Source organism: Indicator indicator, chromosome 4 (genome assembly GCF_027791375.1).
Source record: "Indicator indicator isolate 239-I01 chromosome 4, UM_Iind_1.1, whole genome shotgun sequence".
Taxonomy (NCBI): domain Eukaryota; kingdom Metazoa; phylum Chordata; class Aves; order Piciformes; family Indicatoridae; genus Indicator; species Indicator indicator.
Genome location: NC_072013.1, coordinates 46,599,532 through 46,614,110, shown reverse-complemented (window position 1 = coordinate 46,614,110; position 14,579 = coordinate 46,599,532). Strand labels below are relative to the sequence as shown.

Genomic DNA, 14,579 nt, shown 5'->3' with positions numbered 1-14,579 from the left:
GCAGAGCCAAGCTAGTATCTCTTCTGCCCTTCCACCAGGCTCTTGTGTCCCTCTATGATCTGCTGCACAGCCTCATGGTCATCCAGGGTGGTTAGGTCCCCGAGCTCACTGGCCTTGTCCTCCACAATTTTCCTCAGCACTCGCCGCATGATTTTCCCCGAGCGTGTCTTGGGCAGCCGGTGAGTGACCTGCGATGGGGAGAAGCCGAGCTAAGGCTAAGGGTTGGCAGGGGTGTCAGGGTGGGCACTGGGCCAGCCTCTGTGTGTTACCTGAACATACTCTGGAGATGCATACTTGGCAATCTTCTGGGAGATGAGCTCCCGCAGCTCAGCAGTGAGAGTCTCCTGCGTGTAGCCACTGCCCTTCTTCAGCACAACAAACACGTAGGCTCCTGGCAGAAGGACCACCAGGTTAGAGAGCACCATGCTCCTGAGAGCCTGCCTGCCGCTCATGCCAGGAGAGGTCCCTGAGAGCCTGCCTGCCGCTAGTGCCAGGAGAGGTCCCTGAGAGCCTGCCTGCCGCTAGTGCCAGGAGAGGTCCCTGAGAGCCTAACCTGCCGCTAGTGCCAGGAGAGGTCCCTGAGAGCCTAACCTGCCGCTAGTGCCAGGAGAGGTCCCTGAGAGCCTGCCTGCCGCTAGTACCAGGAGAGGTCCCTGAGAGCCTGCCTGCCGCTAGTACCAGGAGAGGTCCCTGAGAGCCTAACCTGCCGCTAGTGCCAGGAGAGGTCCCTGAGAGCCTAACCTGCCGCTAGTGCCAGGAGAGGTCCCTGAGAGCCTGCCTGCCGCTAGTACCAGGAGAGGTCCCTGAGAGCCTGCCTGCCGCTAGTGCCAGGAGAGGTCCCTGAGAGCCTGCCTGCCGCTAGTGCCAGGAGAGGTCCCTGAGAGCCTAACCAGCCGCTAGTGCCAGGAGAGGTCCCTGAGAGCCTGCCTGCCGCTAGTGCCAGGAGAGGTCCCTGAGAGCCTGCCGGCCCTAGTGCCAGGAGAGGTCCCTGAGAGCCTGCCTGCCGCTAGTACCAGGAGAGGTCCCTGAGAGCCTAACCTGCCGCTAGTGCCAGGAGAGGTCCCTGAGAGCCTAACCTGCCGCTAGTACCAGGAGAGGTCCCTGAGAGCCTAACCTGCCGCTAGTACCAGGAGAGGTCCCTGAGAGCCTAACCTGCCGCTAGTGCCAGGAGAGGTCCCTGAGAGCCTAACCTGCCGCTAGTGCCAGGAGAGGTCCCTGAGAGCCTGCCTGCCGCTAGTGCCAGGAGAGGTCCCTGAGAGCCTAACCTGCCGCTAGTGCCAGGAGAGGTCCCTTTCTGCTGTAGCCTGAGCTCTGAGTTCTTTTGACCATGGTGCTACTTGCAACCTGATGTAAAGCCCAGCTGGTCTGGTGTAGGCTTCAGTGGCTGTGCTAACATGCCATGCAATGTTGCAACAGTGTTGCTATCAGCAGTGGTTGTGTCAGTGCCACTTCCCACTGCAGTAGCCCTGGGAGAGACATTTCAGGGGTAAGAAAACAAGCATTTTACCTTCTCCCTTGATCTCATGTGGGTAGCTGATAACAGCAGACTCTGCCACTGCCACGTGGTGATTCTGGAAGAGAACAGGGCTAGGGTTTGGCTCAGTGCTTTTGACAGGCTGGCTGCCTGACCTGGCTTGGCTGTTGCAGCCCACAGGAATGCAGAGAGATAAGGGAGGGCCCCAGATGGCCTCTGCCCTTTTTCCCTTTTGGCTTCAGCAGGTATATCTAAAAACAAGTCTTCCCCCTGCCCCTTGCTGCTTTAGGCTTGTACCTTCTAGACCGTGTTCTGTACCTCCAACTTACCTCCAGGTTGCTCCACCAGGTTCCACAGTCTTTACTGGTTCACTTAAGATGCCTGGCTGGCACTTTGGAATACACCCACTTAGAGCATCAACCTTATCAGGCTTTATCCCTCCCTTGCTGCAGGGGAGGGGGCAGGGGGGGAACTCTTCCCCCAGGCAGACGGTGGATCCAGCACTGCTGCCTAGAACTACAGCAGCAATGCCTTTCTGTCTTAAGAGGCTTCCTTCAGCACCATCAGTGTACCTTCATTGTTCCCTCAGATGGTTTTACTTCCCACCCACACCTCTTACCACAACATCTTCCACCTCTGCCGTGCCCAGCCGGTGTCCACTGATGTTGATGATGTCGTCCAGCCGTCCTGTCAGCTGGTAGTAGCCCTCCCTGGTGCGATATGCACCATCCCCAGTGAAGAAGAACCCTGCAGCAGCCAGAACCATGCCATGGACACTTGCTGTGAGCTGCTCACCAGCTGCACTCTCACCTCACCCCTTTCTCCTCTCTTGGCATCCTCCTCCTTCCTCAGCTGCTCAAGGTGAGCAGTTGTAACACTCATTGTTGTACCTGCTCTGTCATCATCAGACTCCTTCCACCATTCTGCAGTGTGGCAGTGGGCAGGAGCATTTTGCCCCAGTACTGGTGCCTGCGATCCTGCTGCTCTTCCCCTTTACTTTACATCAAGACACACACACACCCCTGGACTTGCTCAGTGCCTCTGGGTGAGTGACAGAAGCTGACAGGGTTTGCAAGAGATGCACAGGGAGGCATCTCTGTGCTTGAGAGGACTGGGGACTGAAGATAAATCCACTGCCCTAAAACCTCGTGTGATCCAAGGAGGAAGGTTGGTGAGAAGACCCTTTCCTAGGGCAGTGTTGAAGGCATTGAGCATGGGAAGGTGAAGGACCTCAACACTGTGGAGGGTCTGTGGAAGAATGAAGCAGCAGTACAAGCTTTCTCGAGTCCTGTCCCTGTGCAGAAAACCAGCAGGCAGACCCAGCCCTACCCAACTAAACACCTCTGCAGTCACTTGCCACATGTTTGCCTTACCTGGATAAGAAGTCAGATAGGTTTCCAGAAACCTCTTGTGGTCATTGTAAATGGTGCGTGCCATACCTGGCCAGGCTTTTGAGATGCACAGGGCTCCAGAGATGTTGTTTTCCAGAAGGACATTTCCCTGTAAAACAGTTAGGTTTTAGTACCCATGGCTGAGGTACTTGGGATGTTTGGGTCGTTGCCTATTTAACAACCCTGTGGTGGAAATGTCAGGGAAGGCAGTGAGCAGAGTCCTGTGTCCCTCACCTCTAATGAGGGAGGCTCAGTCTCTCCTGGCAGATGTCTGCACACCATGGTGGGATGCAGGATCCCTGCAGGGAGGCTGGCTGTTCCTGCCTGCCCTGCTACCTCGCCTTGGGGAGCCCAAGCACAGCACATCTTGTCAGGACACGAGAAGCCAGCCAACAATGCAACATCTGCACTAGTTGGGACAACAGCTCCCCTGTTAGTCCTTTTTCCAGTCTAGAAAGGGTGCTGTCTAGCAGAGGTGAGCAGACAAGACATGGGCACAGATCTCCACTCCCATCAACAAGTACCCACTGCAAGTGCCTGGGCTGTGGGTTGTAAATGTACCTTGTCGTCCAGGAGGGAGGGGCTGATCCCAAAAAAGGGTCTCATAGCCATGCCTGGGAGAATTTCAGCTCCAGGATTGGAAGGACGGGGTGAGATACAGATGCCTCCTGTTTCTGAAGCAAAAGAAACCGTAATGCTCACCAAAGTCAAGGACAAGAGGAAAGCCAGGTAGCACTTCTTGCCCAAACAGCCTTTGCCCTGGCCCTCACTGCACTCTGCTGGACCACAGACTGGGGCTGGGTTTGCCAGAGCTGGGGAAGGCTCTTTGCATAATGGTGATCCTACTCATTTAGTTAGCAGAGATCTGCTCCTTAGCATCAACTCCCCCACATTTCTCCATCTTAGCTTTAAAGGCCATTTCTCTCTTGCATGTTTTAGTGCTTGTGGCCCAAAATGGGTCATACATTGACCAGCACTGCTCATACAAGACTGTCCATAACAACCATCCCCACTTGTCAAAAAAAAAAAAAAAACCACAACCAAACAAAAAACTCAGCAGGTCACGCAAAGCCTAGGAGAGCAGAAGCTGAAATGAAGGTGTGGTGGGTTGCAAATTTCCCCCCCAAAATAAAATTACCAGACCAGCTCAGATAGAAAGCAAATGAAGCTGTATTTACAAGCAAAACTATAATCTGAATAGGGAATGCAATGAATATGTACAAAATACACAATATTTACTATTTACAATTTACAAATAGCACAAGAACCCCCCTGGACAAAACCAGGGGGCTACCAACAGCTTCCCCCTTCCCTGCTCCCTTCCCTCCCCCTGTACATGGGACAAGAGAAAGAGCAGAGAATTGCTGTTAGTACTTAACCACAACAAGAACCCGTTCAAGGTCAGCAAAGCCAGCAGAAGCACAAGTTAGGATCTGCTGGAGCAAAGGAAGCCAAAAAGAGAGGAAGTTAGTTTATACAAACTACCTGTGTTAGTAGTCTGTCCAATGGGATTATTTACAACTGGGTAGGTTTAGACTGGATGTTAGGAAGAAGTTTTTCCCAGCATGAGTGGTCAGGCATTGGAACAGGCTGCCCAGGTAGGTGATTGAGTCACCAGCCCTGGATGTGTTTAAAGGTTGTTTGGATATGGTGCTTGGGGATATGGTTCAGGGGTGAACCTTGTAGAGTAGGGTTATTGGTTGGACTTGGTGATCCTGAGAGTCTTTTCCAACCTCAAAGTTTCAGTGATTTTGATTTTCCCTTTCACACCCAATGGCAATTTATTTACATCCTATCAGCTTCTGTTCAAGACCTGTGGAAAATTTTCAAGGTGCAGCCTCAAACTACCACAGAGGGTCTGTATGCATCTCACCAGTCTGCCACCATGTGTCTACCACTGGGCACCGTGTCTCGCCAACCACGCGGTAGTACCACTCCCATGCCTCCTTGTTGATGGGTTCCCCCACTGCAAGAGAAAAAAATTGGGTATAGAGCTGGAAGATCAGGTCAAAGACACAAGTCTCTCAGGGCCTCCTTGTTGATGGGTTCCCCCACAGCAAGGGGAAAAAGGAATGGGTATAGAGCTGGAAGATCAGGTCAAAGACACAAGTCTCTCAGGGCTGGCTTGCAGAGGCACTTCCAAATAGTGCCGTCTTCCAACTCTCCGCTTCCAACCACTGCTTCTCTTGGTGTTTGTGGGAAGAGGCACAGCCTGACGCCCGAGGGTTTGGCAGTTCAGCCCACGCCAGCAGGAGTTACCTGAGCCCAGCACTCTGAGGGAGGAGCGGTCGTGCTTCTTGACCCATTCGTCGCCGTATCGCAGGAGCAGGCGGATGGCGGTGGGCGCCCCGTAGAACTGGGTAATCTTCAACCTCTCCACTGTCTCCCAGTAGCGGCCTGGAATGGAAGCAACCAGTGAGCATCCACACAGGGCCTCCCAGCCCAAGACTGGGATAGAGGGAGAAGAGGTGAGAGCAAGGGCTTCCTGGCAGTGCCTAGACCCTCAGCCAAGCTCATCCCACATTGGGAAGGACCAAATCAGTCCAGGAGCAAAAGCAGCCCCTATTCATCCACATCACCTAACTCTGCTATTTTTCCTGCTGCAGGAAGGGACAGGGAGAAACACCTCATCCCTGGAGAGGCAGCAGTGGCTTCCTAACCAGAGGAACCCTTGTAGCTCAGCTGTACACAGCTCATGGTCTTCTCCTGCAGCAGCAGAACCACTGCTGCCTGTGTTCTGGCATCAAGCCACCAGCTCCCTACCTAGTGTGGTCTTACCTACTGTAATACGTCCCAGCTTCTGAGATCCCCACTCACTCACCAGGGTTAGGATGGACAGGAGTGCTCTCAAAAAGGACTGTGGTGCCACCATTGCAGAGGGGGCCATAGACCACATAAGTGTGCCCTGTGATCCAGCCAATATCTGCCACACAGCCAAAGATGTCCCTGTCCTGGTAGTCAAACACGTACTGTGTGAGAGAGGAGAGGCAGTGAGGAGTACAGCTTGAGCCTGCCCCCACACCAAGAGACACAGTCAGGAGCAGTGTGTTCTCTCTTAGCCCTGATGCTATTGCATCCTTGCATCTTCCCATCACCCCTGCAGAGGCACCTTCTTCCTGCAGAAAGGTTTTTTAAAACATCAGCAGAAAAAAATAAATGTCAGGTGCTTTATGAAGGTGCAGGAGGAGACACTTGGAAAAAAAAAAAAAACAAACAAACACAAAAAACCCCACAAACAGCAACCCCCCAAACAAACAGCAAAACCCCAAACCACAACGCAGCCAAACTTGCTGTTTTCCAAATGAGAGCACCTGGGCTCAGCAAGGAGCTCAGTGCAGGATTACTGAGGCAGCAAGCAGAGGGACTCTGAAGGGTCTCACCCCACACTACCCCAGCTTACCCTCAGGAGTTGGCACCTCTCTGCCTTAGCTGGGTGGGCACAGCCCTATGCCTGCAGGCAGGCAGAAAGCAGAAGAAGCTCTTATTCCACCTGCCACATTTATTCCTCAGGAGACCCTTGGCTGCAAGGCTGGAGCATGAGGGACCAGTGCCTGCCCTTAGCAGGGCAGAACTAAGTGCCATCAGACTGGCAACAACACATCTAGCTTCCTCAAGCATTCTCCTTCATTTCCTTTACTCAGCACCAGGAAAGCTCCCCAGGGCTCAGGCTCCCACTAGTCTATGGCTTTCTGCCTTCTGCTATTTTGAACCTTTCCATCTCTTCCTGCAGCTCCCTGCCTGCAGGCTGCCAGCTGGGAACTATGGGGCCTCAAGTACTCCAGGGTGCTTGTAACAGAAGACTTCCCCTCCTTGCTCTGTCTCTTTTTAACCAAGTAGTGAATTATGGTGGCAGTGGTCTGCCCCATCCAACTGCCTCATCCAGCTGAGAGATCCAAGTGTGCCAGCCCTCTGTCACTGTTTCCAGCACTCCTGTGCTAACATGGCCACATCCTGCTGACTCCCTCTATTGCCATCCTGGAATGGCAGCTCTGGCTCTCACAAACCACCTCTGATGATCTCAAGAGGATCACGTATCATGCTGGGCACAGCTATACAGACAGCTTAGCTTACAGGAAAACCAAAGGCTCCCACACACACCCTGTATATATCCCAGGATCTTTGACCTCCAGCACTCACAGCTGACAGAGAAGACCCCACCAGCCCTGAGACTGCTCGTAGAGTGGTGGCCAGAGGCACTGCTGGAACTTCAGTCACACACGGGAAGAGACAGACTCAAAGCTAAGGGACTGTTCAGAGAGGACCTCTCTCTCTTGGGGTACTCCATAGAATGTCTTAGGAAATGTCCTTTGCAACCATTCCTATGGCCAAATGCAGCTCCACCCTGTGCTCAGCACCCTTTTATCCAACTCTGTGAGAGTTTGCTTTGGATATGCTAGGGGTGAAAGGCTTTTCTCTTCCCAAAGAAGACCTACACTCTTCTGGTATAGATCTTTTGTCTTGAGGGCACTCACCAGCTTTTACACATATCCTCTCAGAAGCACTGCCTTTGATCTCCTGTGTTGGGATAGTTACACATATGGAAAGCAAGCCAGAGGTTTTAGGAGCAAATTGGCTTCTTCTTCCTCACCCAGTAATACAAAATTACCCTTGTAAGCCTGAACATCCCACTCGATGATTCAGTCTAGGATAGGGCAGTGAAAAAAAGGAAGCAGCCAAGAAGGTAGCTGAGAGGACTATGTGTTTGGGAAGCTGTGCTCTGGAGCATGTACTGCTCTTCCCCACTACCTGTGGACAGATGTGCTTTACTGGGCTGATGCCCTAGGAGGACCTCCCAGAGGCTTTGCTCTAAATCAAGATGATCTCACAGTGCAACAAGGCAGCTCTTCTATTCCCTGCACCGCCTAAGTACTGCTAGCTCCTGAGAGCTCTGTGGCTAGGATCCATTACCTTGTGTGTAAGAGCAGCAAACAGCAAGTAACCAGCCTGGGAATGAACCAAACCCTTGGGTTTGCCAGTACTGCCTGATGTGTAGAGGAGGAACAGCATGTCTTCACTGTCCATGACAGCAGGCTCACAGGATGCGTCCTCCTTCACCATCTCCTGCCAGAAAGAGCACAGCAGTTGTCTCTTGGGGTCTCACAGGCCTTCCTGTGCTGTCCCTACACCTGGCTGCACATCTCTCTCCACAGCCTCCCCCTGAGCACCTGCACCAGCCTGCTCCCCCAGAAACCATCACCCTTGCCTCGGCACCTCGCCTTGCTTACAACCTGAACTCTCTTTTGCCTTGCTGAGCTGGCAAACTCCTCAGTCAGAGCAGACCTGCTGAGTAAGAGGCAGCTATTTTTACTCTGCCACTGCTTTGACCAGGGCAGAGGTCTTCCAGGAACCCTTTCTAGCAGTAAATGCTTTCAGATGGGATGAGCAGAGGCAGGAGACTTCGTGCAGCTCCACAGCTAGCAGAAATGCACAGCAGGGGCTCACCTCTTCAGAAGCAGTGCTCCATGCTGGAAGCCTGGCCATCCTGTGGGCCACGAATAGTGGACACAGGAGCAACCTCACTGCCTGCTTCCTTGGACACCAGCTGCCAGCAGCTCTCACAGAGGGTGTCAAGTCACAGGATCACAGGATGTTAGGGGTTGAAAGGAACCTCTGAAGATCATCGAGTCCAACCCCCCTGCCAGAGCAGGACCATAGAGTCTAGCACAGGTTGCACAGGAACACATCCAGATGGGTCTTGAAAGTCTCCAGAGAAGGAGACTCCACAACCTCTCTGGGGAGCCTGTTCCAGTGCTCTGTAAGCCTCACAGTGAGGAAGTTCTTCCTCATGTTGAGGTGGAACCTCCTGTGCTGTAGTTTCTATCCATTGCCCCTTGTCCTATCACAGGGTGCAACTGAGCAGAGCCTGTCCCCTCCCTCTTGACACCCAGCCCTCAGATATTTATAAATATTTATCAAATCCCCTCTCAGTCTTCTCCAGACTAAGCAGCCCCAGGGCTCTCAGTCCACAGAGTGTGTCCAGTGCAGGGGCAATCCAAGGCTGATCTCTCAACATGTCATCCCATGTTTGGATGTTTTTAGCCCCTGATTCACCCTACTATGCACTCTAGGTTTCTCTTCCTGCCCCTGACAATACAGGGCTGGTGTTGTGAGAGGAGCCACCAGTTATGCATTCTGACAGCTCCTGTCCTGAACTCGTGTGCAGCTCCGGTTGCCACTGCTGCTGCAGGACAGCATCTCCACACTAGGTCAATACCAGAAACTGCCATGGCCAGCCAGGACCCTCTCTTCAGCCCATGTCCCCTCTCCCAGAGTGGGCACATTGTCCAGGGGAAGTGGCAAGAGTCAGGTAGCCTCTCACCTCTTCCAGCGGCACATCCAGGTCTGTCATGGGAACCTTGCTGTCTGTCCTCATGGAAACCAGAACCCGTTTCACTCCTGGGCACTGCTTCACAGCCTGGTCCACTGTCTTCTTTAGCTCAATGACCTTGCCACCTCTCAGAGCCTGGTTCACTGTGATCACTGTCTCTGACTGGGCTGCAGAAGGCAGAAGAACCATTTAAGCAGCTCTGCCCCTCTCCATCAGACACAGTAGTCTGGATCTACCACAACCCTGAACCTCTCTCTCTGTCTCCTTGTCTCTGTTACTAGTTTCCTCCATTTAACAAAACCAGCAGCTTTCACCTTTGTTTACCATTCATTCATGCCTGTGTTGCATCCCCTCAGAGAAGATTCTGTATCCCAGACTTTCAGTACCTTGGATGAAGGAGAGAACCAGTCCATCCCATGGGTTGGAAGATATTTAGTGAACTCATACCATTTCCTGGGGTGCTAATCCCTGCTCCATGGCCACACATCATGGCAGGGCACCTTCACAGTATCACAGTATATTAGAGGTTGGAAGGGACCTCAAGAGATCATCAGGTCCAACCCCCCTGCCAGAGCAGGATCACTTAGGGTAGTCCACACAGGAATGCATCCAGGTGGGTTTTGAAAGTCTCCAGAGAAGGAGACTCCACAACCTTTCTGGGCAGCCTGTTCCACTGCTCCATCACCCTCACTGTAAAGAAGTTTCTCCTCATGTTGAGGTGAAATCTTCTAGGTTCAAGTTTGAACCCTTTGTGTCTTGTCTTATTACTGTGCACCACCTTCAGTTAGCCCAAGGAGTCATACTCATAAAACCTGTGCCATCAGCACAACCCTCAGCTGCTGAACCAAGAAGCTCAGCACTGTCCCCCAAGGGAGGCACATGTCCCTGTGACCCACAGGCTCTTACCATCCCGGATCCTATCTGCTAGGGACTCTGCGCTGAAGCCAGCGAACACCACAGTGTGCACAGCCCCGATGCGGGCACAGGCCAGCATGCCAGCCACTGCCAGGGGGCATGGAGGCATGTAGATTGTCACCCTGTCACCCCTCTTCACTCCTTGTCGTTTCAAGGTGTTCCCCAGACGGCATGTCAGCTCCAGCAGCTCTCTGTCCAAAGAAGCAATGGCACAGTTAAGAGACTTTCTTGTGTGCCTTACTGGTGTGCATATGTGGTAGTTTTAGGCTGCGCCTAGAAAATTTCCACAGATCCTGAGTAAAAGTGGTAGAATGTAAACAAATTACCATTGGATGTAAAAGAGAAAGTAATGATAAGGTCTAAGTAATCCCATTGGCCTGGTCTCTAACATAAAGTTACTTGGGTAAACCCTCTCTCTTTTTGGCTTCCTTTGCTCTGGCCATTACTAGATGGCTTTTGCTTAGCTGTTTCTGACCTTGAATGTGTTCTTGTTGTGGCTAAGTACTAACAAACTACTCTCTACTTTTCTCCTCTTTCTCTCTCTCTCTCTTGTATAGGGTAGGGGAAGGGAGCAGGGAGGGGGTAGCTGTTGGTAACCCCCTGGTTTTGTCCAGGGGGGTTCTTGTGTTGTTTATAAATTGTAAATATATGTAAACATTGTATATTTTGTACATATTCATTGCATTTCATGTTTTAGATTGTAGTTTTGCTTGTAAATACAGCTTCATTTGCTTTCATCTGAGCTGGTCTGGCAATTTTACGTTTGGGGAGGGGAATTTCAACCCACCACAACATAAAGGGAGGTGCTTCAGAGTCATAGGTATGCAGCTTGCATCACTACACATCCTCCCCCCTCTACCCCCCATTCTAGAAGTCAATGGGAGAGCTGTAAAATGTCAGTGGGAAGCAGGAGACAGCCACTAACATGGGCAATTATTTATGGAAAAGAAATAAATCAGAATGACATGTTTACAGAGCCTGGCAGTCTCACTGACCAGCATGAGCACCAGCCACTGGCAACTCCTCTAACTCAACGAGCCCACAAAACCTCAGCTGACTTTCCCCAGTGACAACCTGCACGTTTCTTATCAGCCTGCACACTGGAGCAGCACACTACCCTGCAAAGCTGCAGGCTACACATGAGAAGTTGGGTATCTTTCCCATCAAAACAGGACCTCATGCTTTGCTAAATCTGGGCAGGTCAAGTCCCACCAGCAAGAACAACAGCCACAGTAAGGTGGTGAATTAAACAATGCCCTTCCTGAGATGCATCCCTCCCAGAAACCACGACTTGGCTGTCAGTGGCTCATTTCACTGACTCTCCATGGGCTCTCCATGCAAGGAGACTAGCAGAGGTGGAAGGTCATGTTTGTCATGTGAGGTGTGGACCAGAGAGGATGGAGGAACTTGTTCTGTATGCAGAGTGGATTCTGGAAGGCAGACTTGGAGAGCAGGCAAACTGACCTGGAATGGGAGAGGCTCAGACCAATCCAGCCTCTCAGTGCTGGGTCAGACAGGCAGCAGCCCCCAGAAAGCCAAACCCAGCAGCATTGCAGACATGTGCATGAGCATGGGACTTCTAAAAACTCAAGTGACTTCTCTTGCAGACCATGCACCTGCAAATTTGGACTCTAGGAACCTTACTGGGAAGGCACATACGTGACTTTCCCATGTGGTCTTACCTACAAGCACTGCAGCACCACCATGAAGGGCTTACATCTGCCTTCTCAGCTGGGCATGGACCTCTTGGGACTCAGAGGGATAACTGGGAGGTAGGCTGAAGTCTCAGATCACCACAGGCAAGCCAACAGTCACCATGCTATTGATCTATCTGTGGGGAAAGATGCTGCATCCTCTCCTGATGCGCACCAGTGAGTCAGCCCTGTGCAGTGTTTGTGCATGCTGCAATGCATCTCTTGTAGCTGCTCAGAGGGAAGTACTGACCTGTACGTGACCCGCACCTCTTCTCCTGGCTCGTCTTTCTCCCAGATTAAGGCCACTTTGTCTGGAGCTACATGGACATGTCGGTCCACACAGTTCACTGGAAAAGATGACCCAGTCTCATTGCTAGAGCAACCCTCAGTGCCTCTCCACTCCCATAAAACCAGCACTGGCAGTCCTGTTTTCAGGTCAGCCAGGGTTGTGTGTGTCTTTTCAGCATGAGCCTTGGATATCCGCTGAAACAACTTTGGTGGATATCAGCCAGCAGATCACAAGCACTGTCCCAAACCCGTTACACTCCTCACCTCTCCATGTCCTGCTGCTCCCCACTATCAGCTTCCTCCTTAATTGCAACCTAACATAGTCCAGAGTAGAAACTGCCCAAAGTCCCTTTGGAGGTCATATCCCCAGTGTTTTGGCAAATATTAACTCAGCCCTAAAGTTGCCTGTGGGGTGGACTAGAGCAGTTTTTTGGTAGTGGTGCTCCTAACTAACAAATGTAGGATGAAATTAAGCTCTTCACAGGCTGCAGGGTGCATTAGTCCATGGAGGAAAGCCTGGCCAGGAGTACACAGTCCCTGGCTTTCCGGGAATATAGTAGCCTGAGGCTTTGGCTGTAATTTTCCCACACTGCTGACAGCTGCAGCTTTCTCAGAAGCTTTGTTCCATTCCATGTTTTCCCCAAACCTGCTACTGAGGTCATGGGGTAGTGTAGCAACCCCTGTTTGTGAACCAAAATGCTTTATCTCTTTTTACCGACCAATTGGAACTTTCCAGGAGAGAAAGAAACACAGAAAAAGGGGGAAAAATTAAGATCTCAAATCCCAAAGGTAATTAACTCCTGCTCTCCTTCCCAAATGTGTAAAACCTGTTTTCCAAGAAGTTTGCCTCATTTTTTGAACTCAAACCAACAGTGCTGTGAGCAGGACAAAGTGTCACCAGCCACTACGTCTTCTCCTGGTAGCCCCAGCCCACAGAAGAGCCTCTCCTGGCTGTGGGGACCTTCATTGCTCCTGTGTTTTGCTCTCTGCAGAATGCACACCGCCTTTGCTGGACAGGGATAGCCTAGTGCCTGCTGAATGCATGGGGTTTGGTGCTGTTATCTGCAGTCCTGCTGCACTGCTGTGAGATCTGGGGAGGCTGAGAGGGAGCAGTCTGGCTCCCAGCACACCCCAATCCAGCTGCAGCTCCTCCAGTGAGACCTAGCTGCTTCCTTAGGACCAGCCACATCCTTACACTACAGCCACTGCAGGACCAAATGGACCTTTTGGGGATCCCCCTCACACCAACCATCTAAGTCTGTGCTCCTCCAATCTGTTACAGAGGCCCAAGCCCTTCACAGAGAGGAGCTCACAGGCACCTGATGGTCTCGCTTGTCCATTTCCCTCCTTACCTGACACATTCAGCTGCCCTCCCAGGAACCAGGAAACCTTGCCCTGGCGCAGATCACAGTCCTGGACAGAGTGGAAGGGGGTGATCCAGGTAAGCCGGCTCCTCCCTAGCACGCCCCAGAAAGCATCCCCCTGCTCCACTGACACCTTATACAAGCCTTGGTGGTCCTTGGCCCCGAGGAAGGTGACAGCTTCAGGCATATAGGCAGTGAGGGGTCCACGGCTCCAGGCTCGGGTAGCTGCCAGCCCAGGGAGGCATCTGGGAGCCTGAGGAAGAGCTTTGGGGCAGTAAGACCTGGCCAGCAGCCTGGCTATCATTGCAAGGGTGCCGGCCTCTACCGAGGAGATGAGTGCCTGGAGCCCTCAGGGATACTTGGGATACCCAGCCTGGGGGGGGGGGGAGCTGGAGCTACTGGAAACAAAGCAGCTCTCCCAGGCAGCAAGCCTGGACACCCTTCTCCCCTGTCTCTATCCTCTCCTCCTCTCTTCCAAACTACTAAGGCAAAAAGAAATTCAATCCCTTTAAGGGAGGGGAAAGGGATGGGTTGTATAAATATTTGACTGAAAATAACCTTCATGCTAATCTGAGTCCTGACGGCTGCTCTTGGACAAGAGCCAGGTTCAGCAGGTGCCTGGGTCAGGCTCTACCAGCCTGCTCCAGATCCCTCTGCTTTGCCCTCACTTGCTTCCTTCCCACCTCCTGTATTCATCCCCCATGCCCTCTCTCCCACAGCCCCCTGGTTGCAGCCCTCCACGCAGGTCCTCTACCAGCCTCCTCATCTGTAAAAGTTAGTGTCCCACCCATGCTAGAATTGGGTGATGGGACATCCCCTTCACAGAATTAAGGGCCATTCCCTACAGAGCACCAGGCTGTGCTATCTTCCATGGACCATGGAAGACTTTTTCCTGTGGCAGTCTGCTGTAGGAGAGGGGTAGTCTATCATCCCACATTTCATTGCATCCCATTCCACCTCACCTCACCTCACTTCACCTCACCTCACCTCACTGCTGGGTGGCTGTCAGCATTGTCCTCTCTGGCAGGCTGGGCTGGTCTCTCTGTTTCCTCTCAGTTTGGTCTGTGCCCCAGAGTGAACTAGGAATACTCAATGAGGACATGGTGGAGCAGGTGGTGGTGGTTT

At 52.3% G+C, this 14,579-nt stretch overlaps 1 protein-coding gene across 1 annotated transcript; it reads right to left on the bottom strand.

Moving 5' to 3' along the window:
• Positions 1-11: 11 nt before the first annotated feature.
• On the bottom strand, positions 12-13,758 carry LOC128981773 (acetyl-coenzyme A synthetase 2-like, mitochondrial). Its single transcript, XM_054400708.1, has 14 exons — positions 13,443-13,758; positions 12,053-12,149; positions 10,100-10,299; positions 9,185-9,360; positions 7,774-7,926; positions 5,687-5,834; positions 5,125-5,262; positions 4,739-4,831; positions 3,427-3,539; positions 2,848-2,974; positions 2,094-2,221; positions 1,508-1,571; positions 270-391; positions 12-188 (listed from the first exon to the last, which is right to left on the bottom strand). Exons 1-14 carry the CDS (start codon positions 13,756-13,758, stop codon positions 12-14), a joined length of 2,052 nt encoding a protein of 683 aa, XP_054256683.1.
• Positions 13,759-14,579: the final 821 nt, after the last annotated feature.

What these genes read in the sequence shown, in the direction of transcription:
- LOC128981773 (XM_054400708.1), bottom strand. Translation starts at nt 13,758, where the DNA reads ATGATAGCCAGGCTGCTGGCCAGGTCTTACTGCCCCAAAGCTCTTCCT. An exon ending in GAGGTGCGGGTCACGTACAG is followed by an intron (nt 10,300 to 12,052) that starts GTCAGTACTTCC and finishes TTCTTTGGACAG; the next exon opens with AGAGCTGCTGGAGCTGACAT. An exon ending in CCTCCCTCCTGGACGACAAG is followed by an intron (nt 2,975 to 3,426) that starts GTACATTTACAA and finishes ACTGTTTTACAG; the next exon opens with GGAAATGTCCTTCTGGAAAA.